Source organism: Saccoglossus kowalevskii, chromosome 12, assembly GCF_978046115.1.
Source record: "Saccoglossus kowalevskii chromosome 12, keSacKowa6.1, whole genome shotgun sequence".
In the NCBI taxonomy this organism is placed as follows: domain Eukaryota; kingdom Metazoa; phylum Hemichordata; class Enteropneusta; family Harrimaniidae; genus Saccoglossus; species Saccoglossus kowalevskii.
In genome coordinates this window covers 17,164,698-17,186,063 of record NC_140652.1, presented here as the reverse complement: position 1 = coordinate 17,186,063, position 21,366 = coordinate 17,164,698, and the positions used below count along the sequence as shown (strand labels likewise).

General features: G+C 38.0%; 1 protein-coding gene and 1 long non-coding RNA gene across 2 annotated transcripts in view; one reads left to right on the top strand and one right to left on the bottom strand.

Annotated features, from left to right (window-relative positions):
* LOC146735582 (uncharacterized) overlaps positions 1–8,837 on the top strand; it is a 20,724-nt gene extending 11,887 nt beyond the window's left edge. The window contains exon 3 of the long non-coding RNA XR_014931234.1: positions 8,317–8,837. This is a non-coding gene — a long non-coding RNA (uncharacterized LOC146735582). The remainder of the gene's footprint in view (positions 1–8,316) is intronic.
* LOC102807437 (uncharacterized) lies at positions 2,027–21,366 on the bottom strand. Its single transcript, XM_078008294.2, has 3 exons — positions 21,237–21,366; positions 5,719–5,926; positions 2,027–4,361 (listed from the first exon to the last, which is right to left on the bottom strand). Exons 2-3 carry the CDS (start codon positions 5,918–5,920, stop codon positions 4,111–4,113), a joined length of 453 nt encoding a protein of 150 aa, XP_077864420.1. The 5' UTR covers positions 5,921–5,926; positions 21,237–21,366; the 3' UTR covers positions 2,027–4,110.

Genomic DNA, 21,366 nt, shown 5'->3' with positions numbered 1-21,366 from the left:
CTGACCGGAACTTGAAGTAAATAAACGTCGCCCCCCCCCCCTCCACCCATCGATTCCCGGAGCTGACTTTATATTCAGGAATATAAATCCGGCCACAATCTTCAGTTCCCTTCAAACACGCGGTATTAGGTTTGGGAGACTGGTTTACACACACGTGCTTGCAATAAACACCTATGACAAAATAAATCAAGGGAGACAAAAGCGATTTCAATGTCCGGAGATGTTAAAGCGGGAGGGTCGTCACCTGCGCACGTGCGGGAATTGAGTCCCAAGCGACGACAACAACACACGCTAAACACACAAAGGCTCATGGGTAGACGCTTGTTTGTAAACACGTTTCATGTGTACACAAACACTTGATTGTTGTGGTTTTGGTGAGTGATTGTGTTGAAATCATCAACAAAACACTAGTTGAAAACTTAGTTATAAACGGGATGCGTTTCATGTGTGTTTGCTTCCCCATTTTTTCTTGTTGAATGCCCATGCTCAACGTTTTCTTAATATTTGAACTCATTGACGTGCTTTTCTTACTCAACCAACAATTGAGGAGAGAGGTACTGGACGCAAGAGGGCGTTTTTATTTTCTAATGGTGAGGTACATGTCTGGTTGTAATTTTCCTACTTTTCTGAATATTCGTCTCGTAGTTAGTATGATGAATATAGCTGGTGCATTTTTTTATTAAGTTTTGGCATCCAACTTTACAACCAACAGTCACTGTTGGAAGGTAGTTGAAAAGGACAAAAACGACTTTACAAATAGCATGACAGAACGTCATGGCCTCGCCCAGATGGTTTACAGGATATAGAAGTTATTTTGCAGTGTGGTCATCAATTTCCAGGAAAGTAATAGGCCCTTCTTACATATTGTTCGCACGAATGCACGCGAGAGCAGTGAACTATTTACAATTCCGTCCGTAGAAAAATACAATTAGGTTAATATATCCCGTGCGGGTATTTACTGTGACACAACATTTATATATTATATGCATTGTTAACAACATCGAAGAATAAATGATACTTTTTGTGACACCGATACACAAACAAAGAATCGGCATCCAGAGAGCGTCAGTGCATTGATTTTCGAAACTTGAAGTTGTTGGTGCTTTTTAAAGCTGTATCATGATAATTTTTTAATATGTCGATCTATTTGTGTACTTATTTATGGTGATTTGTAAATATCGATCAGCGTCTACTTAAATTTAAATATTTGAAGCAGGGGGGGGGGGTCGTCACCTTCGCATGCGCAGGAATTGAGTCCCAAGCTAAGACAACAACACACTCTAAGAACGCAAAGGCTCATGGGTAGACGCTTGCTTGTAAACGATGACACGCTATGGCCACCTGACGCATGCGTAAGTAACGACTCTCCCGCTTTAATGGTGTTTTGCCAAAAAAAATATGCGTGTAGTGAGCATATACAAAACGACATTTTGGTTTGTCACTAAATTTCGGGGATAAAAAACAAAGATTGCGATTAATCTTAGCAGAGGCAAGCCACTCTGGCGTTGTACGGTTCCGAACTGTGAAGGTAGAGTTGCCCAATTTGTCGTGAAAATACCGGCAATTATTACATGGTCACGTGATCTCAATACGAGATCTTTAGATGTTTATTATACACAAACATTCACAGCCATAAAATTCAACAATAATTGATTAAGTACTATGTAGCTGACTTTTAAAGTTAAACGACGAATGACAAAAACACTTATAAGAGAATATTTTGCAATTTTTTACAGTCATTGTTTGGGTGGCCTTGCTTCCATAATAAAAACAAACGCAAAATAGCTGACCACTCTGGCAATTGTGGGCTTCCATTCTCAATAGATGCGTCGTTAGTTGGTATGGGTATACCAGTACTAGATCCAGCATCCTTGGCTACAACTACAGTACTGACACGACCCCCGAACCCTCGCCGCCACGCCTCGGACAACATATTTAAATAATTTTAAGAATACTGGTAAACAAACACGTGGAAGGTGTTGAGTATGTGAAGTTAATTGAACAGTGCACAATAACACTACATCAGTGTTTTAAAAATGTTCTCATTTTTATTGAAACTTTCACATAATAGCATTCGATTAGCTGGTAAATCCGCATATGGCGAACCGGACAATTATTTTCACTAAAGAGGGAGCGAGTATTGAATCACAAGATCTCGAGATTGCAATCTGTATTGGATATTAACCCGTTTTTTTATCTCTGAGTCAACATAGCGCCCTCTATCATCTGCTATATGTGGTACAGTGCAAATATTTGAATAGATTCAATATACTGGCACTAAAATAGTAATCTCACAATATTGATAGCTTTCTATTCTGTTTTACTGATGTGAATTTAACGATTATGAAATCTAAAAGCAAAAGTATCTGATAGCAAAAAAGGCATGTAGAACATCGACAGGTTAGTGTGCACGTAGGTGGCGCTCTTTCCTATTAGCTGGCTGATAACATAGCCTTGTTGGTATGTTGGTGTTGTATTATTCAAAACAGCATGCTTTCATTTTATATTCCTGTGTCTTCGATGACAGAATTCAAAACGAAAATACTTGGCTTGGCTGAACGTTTGATAACTTTTATGAAACTAGCACCACCTAGTGATGACCACCTTGTCATGTCTTACAACCCCATGCTTTATTCCATTAAAAGGCCGTTTTCCGTTCAGTGCGAGATAATGCGTGAAATGGAACGTAATACCGGGAAAACAAAGGCCATATCGTCGTAGTGACGTTAAATCAATGCGGTAAGTCGACAAACTCAAAAATATTTTTTTTCATGCTTTTTTTTTTTTCATAATTTGCTATACTCATTTGATTATGGTCAATTTTGATGAAGTAAGGAAATCTCAACACAATATTCTCCTCTCAAGGATCGGCCTTTAGACATTGAGCTTTGAAAAAAGCAGACATTCCGTCCTCACTATTCACGCAATGCGCGAAATCTCACAGTTAAAGGAAAATCACCTTTTATGGCGTAAAGTATAAGCGCTCTCAACTTTGCACTCCATCAATTTTAACATTCCACGATTAGTGCCCTCAACTCAGTATTCAGGAATCATCTAACGTGGATGGAGTATATGGCAAAGCTAATCACAAGATTGTACATGATTGGCTACCCAACCCTAACACCTAACACTCAGACCAATCAGAAAGCCGCTTCTTTGTTGACGTATCAAATCCTGCCTTATATACATATATGCTATGATTCAACTGTTGACGCACAAGTCCCCCTATGACAAGGGGTATATATTTATGTCTGTTGTCTTCCACCATTTTAAATTTTACGCATGTCTACCCGATTAATGGACATATATTTTCGTTAGAGCCGTTTTCTTTTAATATGAAACGTACACAATCGAGTCATATACATGATTATGTAATCAGACTTTTAAATGTAGATATCTCGACAACCGGAAACTGGAGTTTACAGTCATTTGTCTGGGTAGGGAAACTTATGTTTTGAAAATATATATAATTGTATTACTGCTGTTTCTATCACCGATTATTACACGTTGTTGCCTCTGGCGAATCAAATTTTATTTTGGAAAATACTGAACGAAATCAGACAAGAAAGCTACAAAAACTATGACATTACACAGCAGCTTCCGATGTCGTCATATCCAAGTGTTACTCCATTTGTACTGTTACGTGACTCAAGTCTCGTCTAAGATGAGAATTGAATTCAATCCATGAAGAAAGCTATTTATTTCAGATTTGTAGGTAAATGGAAAAATAATTCCATAAAACACAAAAAATAAGTTTTGTTTATTTTTTTTCCTTTTAAATTCAGCAATAAATAAGGTCGAATCTCGCGAGAAGTAGTTGTTGAAATGGCAGTGATATTCAAGTAGGTGTACACTACACAGGGTCGATAATATCTTTCAAAATTCGGATGATCTCAGACCATATATTGTCACGTGATTTGAAGAAGCCATCAGTGATGTAATGTCCTGAGACCATTCCTGGGCGACTGAATTCATTAAGCTCAAGTTGGCGAAGATTCCAGTGTCGATTCTCTTTCTATTTCAGTCACTTGTTCCCTTGGGTGATATGTGGCAAAGCGATTGCGCGAAATATTGAACACAGAAACATGAGTTTTCGTTTTGTTTGTCTTTCTAATCTTCATGTACACTACTGCTCTCCTCCCCATCATCGCCATCATTTTCACTGCTTTCATCCGTATTACCCAGAATATTTATAAACACTTGGAACTCATTTTGCACTTCAGCACAACAGTACGTAATCATATGAGTTAAACTGCACTGCGAGTAGCAGCATTCTTCAATGAGGCCGCCATCAATGGCGCGTTTTACATCCGGTGACATCCCCTTGGTAAACATATTGGCATCTCGTCTGCTGATGAATGCTGGGACAAAAGAAGAAATAGACAACTTATTTATAAAACAGAATGATATTCACAGATCACGTTTCAACACTAATGGATTCCGCCACGAAAACTTAGTTATGGTTACGTGTATTTTATTCTCTTCGTCATTCGGCGATCTAATTGCATTTTTGTTAAATTTAAGATTATCAATATATCAAATATTCCCAATTAATCAATTCTGCCATAAATATTAATACTCAATATTTTCTAAAATTATTTCAAGGTCCACTCCCTGTGTTTCAGAACTACAAATTGGGCCCGACCATTAGCTAGTATAGAAAGTTTTCGCTCACACGAGCAGTATCGACTAATGATGTCATCTTACAGCATAACATTGTTATTTTTTCAAGCTATTAAATACTTCAGGTGTTCGTGCTCTTCACTTCTCACGTAATTTATTGTGTTATATAAAGGTCAATATAAAAATGAATGTATAAGTATTCCCTTCGGTCTAAGTAACCAACCAGCTACATTCATTTAAAGTGCGGTTCACAAGAGAGCGAGGGCGCTGCACACTTATCGGAGAACTCACAGTGGTGGATTCACGACCGTGCCATGTCCCATGGGAAATATCGACAATTAAAGAAATCGCATATTCGCCACCTCGCAATCGGTTACGTCAAAATGACGTATATGAATATAAGTAATGACGTTCAAACAGAAAACTACGTTTGGTCGTGTAGGCGTTCGTCATTTAGAATTTAGTAAAATTTCTCCAAAAAAAAAAAAAAAAAAAAAGGATCTTTATTCTTAAAGGACGACAACCAATCATAACTACAATATCCACGATTTAAACGCAATTTTTGTTCACTCACACACGTCACTGAAGCGCTATGTTGCTATAGGATACGATTTATACAACACTCTCAGGCTGGTTATCACACCCGATCTAAGATAACGAGTACGTTATTGAATTAACACCCTCAGCGAACTATCAATCTTCTGGGGAGGCGTGGATTTTTTTAACTGAGTCTTATTGCCGTTCAAAAATCTATATATTTTCATATTAGCTGAAAACAAGTTTGAAAAGTTCAGCTTGAAACGTATTATTACAACTAATACAACTGGCGTCCATTTGTTAAAGAGTGTGCAAGTCGATTGCAATATGCATATCAATTATGGAAGATTTTGTAATTTCAATAATATTTAAATAAATATTTTTCTCTTAATAAGTAATATTGAAAATTTGATGTTTATTTCCCCCACATTGCTTGAATGGATCCCCAGTGTGCCAAATTTGGGGATGACTTGCGAGAGATGGCAAAATGCTCACCCTGTTCACACTCAGCAATGTGCGAAATATGCAAATAAGTTGATTACTATGGCCTCTACTTACCTTGAACACCGTCTACACTCCTTGTATTTCTCGGCCTTACATGTCCGGCGTAGCATCCCTGACATACCTCGTGCATGGTCTCAACAGGTCGTCCACAATGCCAGTTTCTAGACATTGAGTAACACGTCGACATTAACATTGTTATTACTACTATAAATATGATAAGCTTTAAGCTGAGATTTGTTGGGCTTTTTGTATCCATGGTTACCTGAAAATTAAGACAGAGATATATTAACATGGGGCGCTAAGTAGATGATGCCGATAAAAACCTTGATATGAATAAAAGATTGAGCTCAGTGATGGTTCTTGGAATCCTCGGGGGTGGACATCCGGGCATTTTCACCGCCTGGCAACCGGAGGAGGTGAAAACAAAGGCCCAAAACTCGCAGAAAACGGTATTTTGGGATGATTGTTGAGACTCCTCTGAACAGTGTAACAAGATTAGTCTTACGTGTGTAACATACTATATAAATTTGGTTGTTCGGGATTACTTCAAAGTTGAGTTTGTGTTGTTTTCTCGAATTTTCACCGGCTCTACCGGCGTTCCACAGCAGCGCGCACAGAGCCCATAGAAATGCATGTACAGTGGTGCGCGTCGTAGCAACGTGGAACGTCTGTGACGTTGCTCCGCCCCCGAGGATAGTATCAGATACCCCGATTGTTATAGCAACGCTAATGCCAACTTGGACAGCCCTCTGGTTTCTCAAAGCTAAAACTCGTGTTCCCTGGTAATTGGTTGCTTACAAATAAATACTTTCCCGTAACATTTGATGTCATTATGTGACGGATAGCCCAGGGATAGTTTCGTTCGATTGCGCAACGAACAATGATAGCCGACTGCGCCCTCTAGCGACGACGCGCTTGAGCAAATAAATCATCACTACATTGACGTTCGCTGGTTCCCGGCGAATGGCCAGTAGGACGCAGGTAACTAGTAATCGCCATATTGTTCCATTTGGACCGGTTTTCCGGCCGGAAGGAACGTGACTGAGTGACGTAATTTGAAAACATTTCAAGTTTCGTTCTACGTAAACGTGTCTGTAACACTACAATAAAGCCATGCTCATACATACTGCCTGCTTAGATTTACATATTTGAGATTTTTCTGAAATTCCTCACTGTTTCTGTGCAAATTTATAACAAGTTTTTTATTCGCCCAACTTTCGAAAGTAAAAGGAAACCTCTGAACGGCCACGAGCGCAAGCGATGACGCCAGGTAACCAAGGGAAATAGAACAAGCAACGAAAAAGTGATGGACCAATCGGAATGCCGGATTCGTTACTAGTTACCGGCCTCTTGTGGCTTGGTACACCATTACACTTGAGGCGGGAACCAGCCAATACATTGACGCTGCAGATCGGCGTCTTCTACACCGATCTGACGCACATCGCGCAAGGTGTGCCGGGACTTTGTTCGAAACTTCGAACGTTTCGAAAGTTCTCGTCGATTGCCACGTATTTTGCAGATTTAATAAATCGTTTCATGGGCCTGTTTACTAAATAATGATAAATGAAACTTAGAAAACTTGTAAAAACAAACTGGGCCTAAATTCCGCATATTTGCAACAAGTTTACGCTTCTAGTGTCTGATTCAGAAGACGTTATATGCGTGATTTTATCGAGTTCAAGTTATATTTTCGAACTAGTTAAAACCGGAAATTACGCAAGTACTTTAGAACTTCAAATACAAATTATCGTTATTATGTGTTAGTTTCTGTTGTTTCGAAAATTGAATTATTTATGACATTACTATTTCACTCACTAAACAATATTTCACTAAAAATATTAAGCAACTTAAACTGTGAAAAGCAATATCAAGTTCCGTGTATAAACACGTTAAGAGCCGGCGGAGCGCTATTTTAGCCAAAATCGGCTATTAAGGCGTCATATGACACAGGTCTGTGCTGGGACAGCGCTTCCTGTGACGACACAACGATTATCACTATACTATAGACGACTTTCCCGAAAATAGAAGATACGGCTTTTCGCATGCGCGCGCATGCCTTTTTGGGGTGTAACGTTAACTTGCACGCGTGATATTGTGCTTCTGGGTGTACCAATTAACGTAACAGCAATAAAATTCTTTTCTATCGACTATCAGCAAACTGACATGTTTGTATTTTCCGCCATGACAAGGCAGGAGTATTTTTGCAACCCAGTTTTGCTACTTCCGGGAAAGTGGTCTATTGTTTGGACCCGCTGTTCACCGTCATTAAAATAAATATCTAAGTCACGTGATTGTTGTTAATATTTCCAGTTACAAAAGTACAAGCCTGAGGCTTTTTTAAAATTTTAAATGTATATCGCCAAAAATTAAATATACAAGTATATATACACAAGAACAAAATAGTTTATCTCCACCATACACGTGTATACTATAATATCAATCTACAAACAAGCAATCTAGTAACACACCGAAGTTCTAATGTTCGAGACATGAGTTCTTTATTTGTTTTTTACGATACGATATTTGCGTAAACGAAGCTGAGAAAACTCTTCAGTAGGCCGAACTAGACCATCACTCGCAGCAACATACAGACAGATGCAGACATTGTGGCACCATTCTTCTTCTTATATTCGCTGCTGTGTTTCATTTCAGAGATAATGATGGGGAGCGTATGTCCGTGGGTGTGAACGGTGTTTGATCGGTGGATGGGCACGTTTACACAGCTGATGTGGAGAATGCTTTAATTGACACGCGATAGGCTGTTCGGTAATTATAACCTTTGTAGCGAAAGCGGCGAGTTGTGAAAGACGACGAAGGGAGCAGCGAATAAACATAGTGCGTTACCATGGAGACAATGCCACTTGGATTAAAGCTAGTACTTTCAGAGATTACAGTAAAGAGACGATATCGTCCTGGTTTCGTGACGAAAGTGTTTGACAGCATTGCAGAAGAGAAACTGGATGCTAAGCAAATTGATAGGAAATCTATTTTTGGCATACAAGTACGGTTTTACAATCACTTTGTCATTCGTCACATCAAGTTAGTCGTGACTGGATTAACACTCGATTTAACAGCATTCGGATTTTGTTTACATAGAACATATATCGCATTTGCTGGCAATAGATCTGCATTATGGTGGAAATGGGCACAATAAAATAATATTCAAATACGTATTTAATTCGATTCTTGTATTTTTTGGAGGATTTTTAAAATGCCGGAAAGTCGAAAAATGCTGGAGTACAGCATTAAAGCGGGAGAGTCGTCACATGCGCATGCGTGAGATGGCCATAGTATTTTCACTAAGTCTGATTGAACAAAACGAAGCAACGGACTATTGCGGTTAGGTATCAACAACCGTATCACAAAAATGAATAATCATGCGATAAGCGACTGAAGCAAACTTTTAAATTTAGAATTCTTCTCAATCTCTACATACTTTGCTTACAATAATTAATTACAGTGAAGCTATTGTATGTTAACAAACGAGGTACTCCCCTGATTTCACAACAGAATGGCGATACTCATAAGTCCAACTCGGGAAAGTACTCGTTTTCCCTTGGGGGAGTAATACTTGACATGTCTAGCAGAATGTTCCGTTTTAACGTCACTGAATGATTCAACGACGATGACGCATATTGTGTTTTATCGCGCTTTCGACCGACTGTCGTTAAACGACGAGTTTTGTAAGAGTCGCCTCTCAACACGTCTAGCCGCATAATGGCAGGCGACAAATCAACCTGGGTATCGTTTAGATGAACTATATCTGAATAAAAATATATTCACTATACACACTGAAAGTAGATTTCTGTGGGCATTTACGCGATCGTTTTAATGTACTTGTGATCGTTGGAATGCCTCGCTCTTCTCAATTTGTTTCCTTGTTTACTGATTTTATTAATTTTGATTTTCTGATTATTACTGATTTACTGTTTATTAATTTTGATTTTCTCGAGCATTTTTTTCCATTAGTTTACTAATATAAAAGTAATTCCAGCTGAGCACGTTCTTGGGAAGCACTTTCTTTCCACACTACTTGCCGCCGCCTGCCCAGCGTCATCCGGACGAGCGTGGGACCGATAATTAATATAAGTGGCAAGTCGCTTCTAGAATCGATCAAATAATTTAGCTGACACTAGTGAGACACCATTTGGTATTTCACAATTTCACCGTCTTTTTACCATCAGCTGCGAAATCAATATGAAACCTTTTACCGCGAGTCACGTGCCCAGCCGTATCGTCAGCTTTTGTGAGGCCGTTATATATTGATTCGATTAAGAGTAGACAATGCTCTCTTTCTATGCTCCGCGGCGCCGTATCACCTGATATACCTAATACACTTAAAGTCGCGCCCTCTAGCAACAAAGCGTGTCTGTGACGTCATATAACGTTGATTGGTGAGGTACTTGCGTTCAGATATAAAAATATTTTTTTTTTGTTCAGTCGTTCGACACTTATAATTTAAACAATAATAATGGTGTGAATGGTTCCATGCCCATTTGCGTCACAGCAGAGCTCGTCGAAAGAGGGCGCGATAACGGACGCCTTATGCCAGTTATTATAACTGTTTTTCATCACAAATGGCGCCTCTCGCGATCGCTTTAATTGCTGAGATATCGTACCTTTATTATTGGTCCGAGACCGAAAGTTACAACGCCACAGTCGTCGTGCCTCGTGGTATTCGGTGTGGGTCCCACTATATAACGCGTGTAAATTACATAATGTAGTACTAGTACACGAAATTCGATCACCGCCGCACCGCACTTTGATTTGGAACGACAAATTTGGCACTTATTTATTACTTTTCAAATTTAAATTGAACCTCGTACTTCTGCCTGCGGCGTTATTACATAGCAAATGACCCTTCGAGCATTAATGCTTGTGTGTTTCTTCCATTAAAAGTAAAATGATAGCCTTACTAAAAGATGAAAATGGCAGCGGTTTTATCAAAATTTCATTTTAATGTTACACGCTTGAGGTGTAATAATACAATTAAACACTCATAGTGTCAGCAGCTACAATCTTATAAAGCAGAGCTATTTTTACACACACAGTGACTAGAAATAAGTCGAACGCCCAAGATTCAAATAACAAAGAGTGTTTTGTATAGTTTTAAATCGAATAGTACACTCACATCCCAAGAGATTGTATTTTCTTGTGTTCCATTAAATAAAAGAGTCGCACCTTGAAACAAATTATAATTGTGGAGTGAAACCGCAACTGATAATACGATGTTGACGTAAAATCGAAAAATAGGAAAGTGTTGCTATATAATGTGTGTGTGTCACGTGATAACAAACCATCATTATACCACAACGGACAATGTTTTGGCAATTCTAAAAAAATACGCAAGTTCAATAGGCACTGATAATGCAATGAACAAATCACCACTAAAATGAGGTATTGTTAAATTACAAATCCGATTTCATCATTTTTTTCTCTCTCAAAAAGAATCTTCATGAAAGTGCCTTGCCGGCATTAAGTTCTGCAAGTGAATGGGTACGACTGGGCAGGGTGACATGAAATTGCTATAATGCCACTATGATAGGATGATGATGATCGCAAAAACCTTGCCATGTAGCCCCAAACATTGAATGGAAAATTTACTGTTTACATAAAATCCCACTAGAGTCATCAATCTCATTTCGTGCTTGGAGCTGTGTTGGATTACTAATTAAAACTGTGGCCTAGTCTGTGAACCTTTCTTTTTTCATATCGTAAATACTCCGTATATCCGTATATACACATTTGTCTACTGTAATCTTTTTTTCTGTATCATACCTTTTTGTTCTAGTTACACTACCTTACTTCACAATATTAGCAAATTAAATCATTTTCTAGTGATCGGTGCTTAAAAATATTTAAAAACTTACTCTCGAGTGCGCGTTTTCAAGGGACAGTTGTTGGCTGTAAATGGCCACGACACATGTCCGCAGACCATTCCTCCTTTTGGTTACGCATATTACGTGTGCTAAACCGCATGTGACGTCATACTCGTGCAAGGGAATTTCCCATAGCAACATTGCGTTATCATGATAGAATGTTCACAGTCTTCTTTCTCGTTAAAGCATTTTTTTGCTATCAATATTCTTTCCTCTATTTCAATTATATAATTGTACTTTCCTTCATTTCTGTAAACTTCGTTTCACCTTTATTTATCGTTTTCAATAACCTACATGACTCATGTACACGTTTTAATACTTGTGTGGTTAAGTGGTAACGATGATCAAATTACGGGGACAATGGCAGAAGAAATCAGTCGCGTTGTACCGGAAATGACGTACACGCTTCACAAAGATGATATAGAATTTAATAATTTGAAGAAAAAAAGAAGTAACATAATTCTCGTCTGATATTTTTGATTCGATTACAGGGAGAAAGGGTAGCAGAGAAAAAGACTGCAAATTAAGTTGTATGTAACAGTGAGTTATCTCCACACGTCAGAGGAAATTACCATATCATTGACCGGCAATACACTCCGCCCAAGCTTGTAGTGACACTTTTTAGTAATTCCGCGTCATATTACACAAGTTGTGGGCCAAAATCCTAACACGTTGGATAATATAATTTCACACAGTCTTTACATGTGACGTGTACTTTTTAATAGCGTTATTTGTATAGCTTTTACAATTAAATAGTTCATACTAACAAGTGGATTAAAATAATATCTTAGTTCGGGCTTTCTTTCTTATTTTACGTTTTGTCCATCATTTTCTTATAATATGTATTTAATGATTATTTTTTTTATATAATTAATATTTATTTACTGGGAGTGTTTTAAAGTTTTGTTTATCATTATGTCAGCGCACAAGGTTATGCAATAAATAAAATGTATGCAATAAAAATAATAATATTAATAATAATAATAACAAATGATAACAAAACACCATATTTTGTTTCAGGTTCATATCAGCGGTATCATCACAGTCCCGAAAATGAAGCAAATTCAACCATACCCCTATTTCTTATAAATGTGTCCGTCTAAACGAGGCCGTCGTATGTGTCGAAAATAGTGTCAAGTTTATTCAAAAAACAAATAATTGTCAAATTTGGACCGAGTTTCTAGATCGTGCAACACAAATTACTAAGCTTTACCTCTTGTAACATAATTTGTCAATCATGTTTTTACTAGTTCGACATTGAGCGCATTTGATTTAGTTAATTTTGGAAACCGATTAGGTATAATTGTGTACTGTGTACAGGTGTTGGTCATATTTTCTTGAAAACAAATATATATGCTAGTTTATTTTGTGATGGTCATCTGGGAAATTTTCAAGTGGTTCCCAAGGTTATTGTATTTGAGTAGAATCAATCGATCCACTTTGACCTTTTAATGACCTCTTTATCGACAATAACAACATGAATCATATGGGGTCTATTACGATAATTGTAAAATCACAGTAAAAAATAATTCATACATGTTCATAGAATGTATGACGTAGTACTCGGCCACAAAATTGCACGTGTTACTTCAACCTCAGACTAGTGTATTACTAGTCTGAGCTTCAACCCGCAACTCGTCTATTCGCTGGTAGTACAATTTCGATAGCGGACTCAGTATATTCATCGAAACGCATAGATATACCCTTTTCTTGCATAAAGACTTTAAACCGGACATTACATTACTGTAAAATACATTATTTTAGCTGCAAATAGTTGTATTTTGGCTGCTTTGTATTTTCATATTAAGTTTATTTTCATGTAGGAAAAATGCTATTTTGAGTGGATTTTATTTCCACCGATTCATCCCTCCAGCAAAAATAGTGAAAATAAATCTCAAGAGAAAATAAAGTATTTTATAGTAAACTAGACTGCAATGCAGTCGGTAACTAGGCAACGGCGTTCCAAATGACGCAAAAGCCTCGCACCCAAGAGCACGACATCAATTTCTCGGGCCAAGGGTGAGTGTCGTTGAACAATCGACCAGCAATCACGAAGAAGTAAGACGGAAGTGCAGTGTTATGTTAATCGATTGACAGGATATAGTTTTAAAGACATCACATATGACGAGTCTCGTATTACGTTCAAATGAAATTGCCAATTTCTCAGCTGTGATTGAATTAACTGAAGTACACGATATGTCAGCGATTGTGTCGCCAGTTATTGCAGTAACTTCCGATACAGCAGGAATAATATAATCGGAAGTTGACAAAAGTACTTTTTTTTTGTTTTAATTTTCGTTCTATCACGACATTTTTGAAGATTGGTGTAAACACATTAGTTATTCGATGTTTTTTAAACTTCTTTATTTTCGTTGATAAGTAAAAATCGCTAAATTAAATTAAATTAAATCGCTAAGTGAACATGTAGAATAACAACAGTAACAATAACATCTCATTGCTTCACTGCCGGGTTATTCAAAACCAGAGATATATAGTCATCCAAAATAATGAAAATTAAATTTCAGTGAAAATAAATGATTTTACAAAAACTAAAATAAAGAATGAATCTCGCTAAACTGCATCGTTCATTATTGTATCGAGGACATCAAGAAAATCGTAATGCGTTCGTCTGCATAGTGTGGTATATTCGACAACGGCTTACAGACTGCCCAATCTGCCTTTATATTTATTTATTTATTCAGCTAGCCAATCAATGAACATCCTTTTTATTAACTTGGATTTGCAATTAATCAACCGACTTTTTCTATGAATACTCGTCGTTATTCGAACCAATTTCTTGAACACTATATTGATTATGCACGTAGTAATAACAAAAATATTTTTTTATATAAACATGTGCTCAACCTGAACGCGCCTATATCACGTGAACGGAGACAATTCAATTGATTATGGCTACGCGTTTGAATCTCATCGACCGTTTCGGGTGATTTGTTTTGAGTGGTAAAGAGACAAACGCGTTCAAGTACGGCAATATAAGCTATCGATTATCAGACTTCATTTTTAAAATATGGTCTTTAAGTGCTTTCAACAATCCTTGAAAGGAAATAAGATCCCCTTGGATACTTCTAGTACCCTTTTATTTTAGGTGTCTATTCCCGTGCACGCTGTATATGTTAATTTGATACTTCCGGAAATTACATCATCAAACCACGTAAATGTACGAACCACATACAGAAGCGACGTGTTTTCTTTTATGTGTCCAAAGAGGAATCGTCCTTCGTTTCGAAAGTCGTCACGTTATACCATGTGACTTGATTATTTATTTACGTAGTCGAGAATGTGGACTGTCTTATATTTGGCGCCATGACTCCATCCAAGTAGTTACAAACGTGACAGACGTCACGCAGCGCGTTTCAATTCCACGTATACAATATATATGTTATACGCTTCGTACGCGTTGCATGGATTCCGTCTCGAACCCGATACGCTGCCACTGTGACACTTTGACTAGATTTTGCTTCAAAAACTCGATCAAAACACAATGCGGAAAAAGCAAGCGTTTACGTCATTTTGGCGTCGGAATACGAAGTTCGATTGCGATTTCACGGTGCACGTATAACGTGAAGCGGGGGAGTCTTCACCTACACATGCGTCAGGTGGCCATGGCGTGTAATTGTTTACAAACAAGCGTCTACCCACGAGCCTTTGCGTTCTCAACTTGTGTTGTTATCATCGCATCATGGGACTCAATTCCCGTGCGTGCGCAGGTGACGACGCTCCCGCTTTAATAGAACAGAAATGAACATGTCTTTATTGTATATACGCAATGTGAATATCCTCTGTACTCATCAACGCAACGCAACCCTGCTGATCGTGACGTCATTATTTGCTTAAGTGCCACTGTTACTGGGAAAAGAAGCAGCTCATCAAATCTTACGGGTTTATATACGACTCCAGACTTTTCATGCATATGTGCAAAAAATAATAAACGATTCAAGATAGCACGCCTGTAGCGTGATTCTGACATAATTACCCTGTTCATCTCAGGGGGTGGGCCGTTGATGATATTACTAAAAACATCGTATATTTGTCTTGAGTTGAAACATTCTTGCGCCGTAGGTGGTGATGGTTATTGAAGAACGTTGCGGCAGTCATTAAGTATCAATAAGTACCCGGAAATTATTCCATACGACATTAATCTTCGTTTAATTTATTTTTTCCCGCTAAAAATATTTTCGAGTAAATTTGTTTCTGGATTTGATTATTTTTCTGTGAATTTATTGTTAGATATGATTGAACAGCTGAAAGTGGAATGTTTTTTTTTTTTTTTTTTTTTTTTTTTTTTTAAATCCCAAAATTTCGAATTGCCATTCCTAAGGTTTCTGGATTTTTCTACAATGACCTTTTTTCAAAAGTTCACCGGAAGATTAATCCTCACTTACAACAAAGCAACTCAAAGTAACAGATATATTATTCTATTGTCGGACATGAAACCAATTATCTACTTTATTTTGGTGTCTTTTAAGAAAAGAAGAAATAAGTGCTGTTATACGGATTGATTTCACTGTGGAAGATATGACGTCATGGTTTGACTCCATACAGTGCATTCAGTTGATATTAAAACCCAACTTGAAGATGGGGTTCTCCTCGTTTGACCTTTGACCCCGGAGCTACGTCACCCTCACACAAGCCAATGCGATATATTATCACTCGTGCGGTCTGAATTCAATCCAACTCCAGTTGCTCAGATGACTTACGGTATTCCAGAAAAATCTAATCGCTTTCCGAAGATGACACGTGCCTACCCTGATATCCATATAGGTTTTAAAGGTTAAAATAACCATGGCAACAATATATTAGAAAAAGTTACACTACATCATGATATACCAATTGTTTGTCTTAATGAAACAAACATCGGCAAGACTACTGAGTGACTATGACGCGCGATAACCTTAAGTGTAAAAGTATTTTGATACAAATTTTATCAATTACTTAAATATTCAAATCAAAAACATGGGGAATATCATTTAAAAAATAAATACACGTGTTTCTTTTAATGAGGCACCAGGAATTAATCAATGAATTTCATCACCATAATCAATACTATGCAGAACATATAATGAATTTTTAATTCAACTTTGAATAGGACTAATAATTTAATTTTAATTTAATTTAATTTTAATTTAATATAATTTAATCACGACCGCCTTGTATATCTGTATCTATTGGGCCGTTGGATTACGTGTGTCGAGTGTATTGGGAGATCGTGTTCACTTCGCCCTCAGTCTGAAATATATCATCGGTACGTTAATTAAAGCGCGGTGGTTTTCGCGCAGCGCGTGTTCGAATTTTATGTAAATAAACAATGTATTTTACACGCGTTGTGTACGTCGCTATGAGTCCCATATCGAACAGAACGCGGCGCCACGACTGCCGCCCTTTAAAAAAATAATGCAAAATATTCGAGCATGATGATACGAAAAATAAAACCGTTGAAAGTGTATCAACATAGAGAGAACACTGTCCTCTGCACTGCGCATGCGTCATACAGTTTCAACTTAACCCAGACAGCAAGAGAGTCAAGTCAGATAAATGTGCAGTTACGCATTACCATGCATGCTAAAAATAACAAGTTTGCTAAAATAAAATATGTCTCCAGGAGTCGAATTAATTCCTCGTCCAATAAGGGACGACAGATATTGATTATTGTAATAATATTGTATTCATGGAATAGCATTTGGGAGTGGGGGAAAGTTGATACAGCGGAGGTCATTGATATTAAAATTATGTCTATTTATAGTTTTGTTAGTTTTGCTTTTATAACCAAAATGTCAAAGTTTATCAGTAACCGAGAATTAAGGCAACGCGTATTTGCATGTCTTAGATAATCATAATTGTTATGCTAATTAGACGCTGTCTGCTATTATTTAATTCGTTCAATGTTATGACACAGAACTCGGGGAACTGCCCGCGTAAGGTCACATGACATAAAAGATATGTTATGAGATTCGGATATGATGATTGCTGTTTTTTTCCCCTTTTTGTTCATAATTCACTTTTTTATGAGAAATATTAAGAAGTTATGTTTTGCCGTATATCAACACAGAAATGAATAAAGAACGAGCTAAGCGAGATCACATTCTGTTGCCAGCCTGTGGGGGTCATCGTCTTTACTGTAACCTTTGTCACATTACTGAGAAAGCAATTCCGATTACAGTCAGTTTGGGGAAATTAGTACTAATTTCCATACCGAGGTGGTCTGACCTGTGACATTTCCCCTCGGTTCATTTCTACGGATAAATATGAAATCCGACATGGAAACGGTCGGATTGTCATTAAGCGGAATATTGTTTGCAGACACCGAGTACTTAAAAGCAAATTACTATTAAGCCCGGTTAACTACGCGGCTCCAGAGCGTGGGTTTTTTTTTTTTTTTTTTTTTTTTTTGGCGTATGAAACAGAATGACAGCTTCATGATATGCGCGAAGTAAAAATACAATCGAGAAGAATAGAACCGGCGTGTCAAAGATTACGGATTGTAATTGCCTCTCCCGTCAAACCTCACTCATCGCGTGTAATCTCGTTTAGGCGCTTTATTGGTATACCATATGCGCAGAGTAAACCCGATTCAGACGAATAACCGTGTTTTAACATTCTTAAAATAGTTCTTCATTTAATTTCATGAAAGCGTTTTATTTTTCGAATTTATGTTGCGAAGATTGCGCCACGTAGTTTACATAAACACCCACCTCGATCGAAAGATTTAAGTTTGCAGCGCCTCAATTCCCACGGACGCAGGATGATGATTTTTTTTACTGCGCATTTCTCCAAAAGCGCTTCCGTGAATATTTAGGAAATTGAACAAATATTCCGCGTGTTAGTTTCATTCATTCATGGTTTTTTTAGGAGTTGTCATATCCCAAAATGATTAGGAAATCGTATACGCTATACACATTGTAAATATCATTATACGGTACTTTTTGATTGTAAAATAGTAGGTGTTAAATTGCGTGGTATTAGCTTCGTCCGCCCACTCAATCGTTCGATCACTCAACGGGTGCGCGCGACCGACTTCACTAAAGCCATGACTACTGTAGTAGATAATGTTCATATTACTAATTATTGTGTGCAAAAAAACATTAGTGATTTGCGATTATTTTTTAAAGTACTCTCAAAAAATATTTCCACGTGTGTGAGGAATTATCATACTCAGAGTCTACAATAAAAAAAAAAAAAAAAAAGACGCGGCGCTTGTAGCTTGATTGAAGCGCTCTCCTTAATTCTAGTTCGTTATCGTCACTTAGTTATTCTGTGTCTCAAGAAGTAACGCCTTCGCGGCCTGGTTTCCACTATAATCGCCGGTTAGCCAATCGATGCGCTGTTATATTTCAATTCCGAAATAACGCACTCAAATTTCGTTCATGTCCTCAGTTCATGCAGAAGTTGGTACGACATGCGGTCGAGATTTTACTTACCAATATTTTGATGTATGTCATATTTCTTGTCTTAACAACGATCGTTACCAACGATCGTAGTGGCGTGGTACATTAAATTCAGCTGAATAAGAATTAAGGATTTTTAAATCACCGAGACACGTGTCGTGTGTCTAATGAGACCACCAACACAGCAAATAAGTATGCGTTTGGTTCTCTTGAATTGAAATAACAGCCTCTGAGCACAGACGTAAGAATGTAATAGGAATGTAATTGACGACCAGTCCAACTCCTCATATATTATAAAGACTGTTGCATATTTATTCCCGGAAACGATTTTTGTGATTGAGATTCACTGAGAAATTTATGATGATATTATGACAGGGATTTTTGCATGGTGTTACAGTTTAAGTGTAGCATTTGCCCGATTTTGAAATTGCTATATATCGCTACTGTTACGTAATATGATGCGGGCAAGGGCGTGACCGGACATTTCTCTGCCACCTCTTGCTGCGTGAAACGTAAGAACCGTGACTTGCAGCTTGTTGTGACTTTTGCGGGAAGGATATCGCATGTCCGCCGAGTTGGTCACCGCTATTTCACCCCAAGATGAAAACGGGGTTGATATACTGTATACTGCCGCGACTGCTTCGCGACTATTGAGCATATCTTGGCCTTTCTAGCCGTTTTAATATAGGCCGACAAGTCCGTCAGCCGGCACGTGACCTGCTTAGCACTGTACTTTCACGACCGAAGAAAGTCCACGGTGAAAGTATCACGTGTAACACGTCTCACATGTAATAAAAGTGACTAGAGCGACTGTCAAGACAGCCGACCGCTCATGTAACGCCCTATTTCACCGATGGTTTCAGACATCAAAATATTATTCACATACGTAACTTTAGCTAGCACTTACAGGCAACCTGATAACATACAATTTACGACCACACGGTGAATAAATGCTGCGTAGGCCGGTGCGTTGGATGCGCGACAAATCGAAAAAAAAAATTGCAGCAGGGATGGAAGCACCGCGTTGCTGACATCGAAAAGCCTCTCGCACTGGCACACGCCAGTAACAGACAAACAAGTTGTGTTCCCTTCCTTGTCTGTTTTACAACACTGCATATGAAAAACAGTTTCTGAGCTACGTCTTTGATGAAAACGAGTACCTCCGGTTTATGGACAGTCAAAGTTAACAATGGCGTAGATTGAGTTAAAACGAAATGCTTGAGTTGACAAAGGTTAATGGTATTTAGCTGCGGTTTGGCATTTTGAATTCTACCGTTCGGCAAAAATATTTTACAAACCCGTGAGGGTTTTCGGCGGTTCACAGGACGCGTGGATCGGCAGATGGAGGTCGACGAAATACGTCAGTTCACTGGAGAGAATCAGTTATAAATGTTATAAAGCTTGGCGGTCATGTTCCCAATCATTGTATTTTTTTTACCGATGGTTGTTTGCCCAAAACACGCATGACTACTGTTTTATAAACAATTTAAAATAAATAAAACATTACATAACACTGCAGATTTTAGGTTTCAATATTCACACATGTTTTAAAATAGGTTTCTATTTTATCGCCGCAGTACATGTCCACGAATTTTCGCTACTTCTGTTAAACGCAGAATTTGATGGGAATGCCAGGGTATCTAAACTGAGGGAGGGTACAGGAGTCGGGAGTGACGATGTTCTCGATGACTAAGACAAATAATTGATAATCAATCCGGAGTTTTCTCACAGTAGATTCACGAATCGTGCGCCCATAATCTCAACGAAGATACAGATACGTGATCGAATACCGCTGGTGGTCATGGTAACGGCGGCACGCGGACTTAGATCGCGTTTTCAGGGAAAATAGGAGCTACGTGGATTATTTGTTTAAAACGTAATCATGGGAAATTGCGATGTTCACAAAGAACATACAATTTTTTTAATTAACTTAAAGACGCAAATTTAAATATGTTTTGTGATGTCCGGCCTCGGAATAAATTGAGTAACCACGATGTTTCTACCGATCCGTTAATCGTAAATAAGAAGGTATATTCTACCGACCGTGATACGCACACATCCTCCAGTGAGATTGTACCGCATTTACGCACGAGTCCCTTTAAGGACAGCGGAAATTTGCCGTTTGTATTAACGTAAAATAGATTGACTCGGTGACACTATTGATTGGTTTCAATTCTTCTTAGAACTGAACACGTATTTCAGGAAACCCATATCTGCATTACATCGTCTATTGCAGTACAGATGACCAGTAAGCTATATCCGGGATATAGGAAATAATCGGAATACTCACCTGGATTGTAAAAGTAAAAATGCGCCTAGATATGACTATAAAAGCAGGTGGTGTTACGCTGCAATGTCCGCGCCGTGAAATACAGTTGGCATCGACGCATTATTCTGGCATTTCATCGCTTTTTATACTC

What these genes read in the sequence shown, in the direction of transcription:
- LOC102807437 (XM_078008294.2), bottom strand. Translation starts at nt 5,920, where the DNA reads ATGGATACAAAAAGCCCAACAAATCTCAGCTTAAAGCTTATCATATTT. An exon ending in GAGTGTAGACGGTGTTCAAG is followed by an intron (nt 4,362 to 5,718) that starts GTAAGTAGAGGC and finishes CTTTTGTCCCAG; the next exon opens with CATTCATCAGCAGACGAGAT.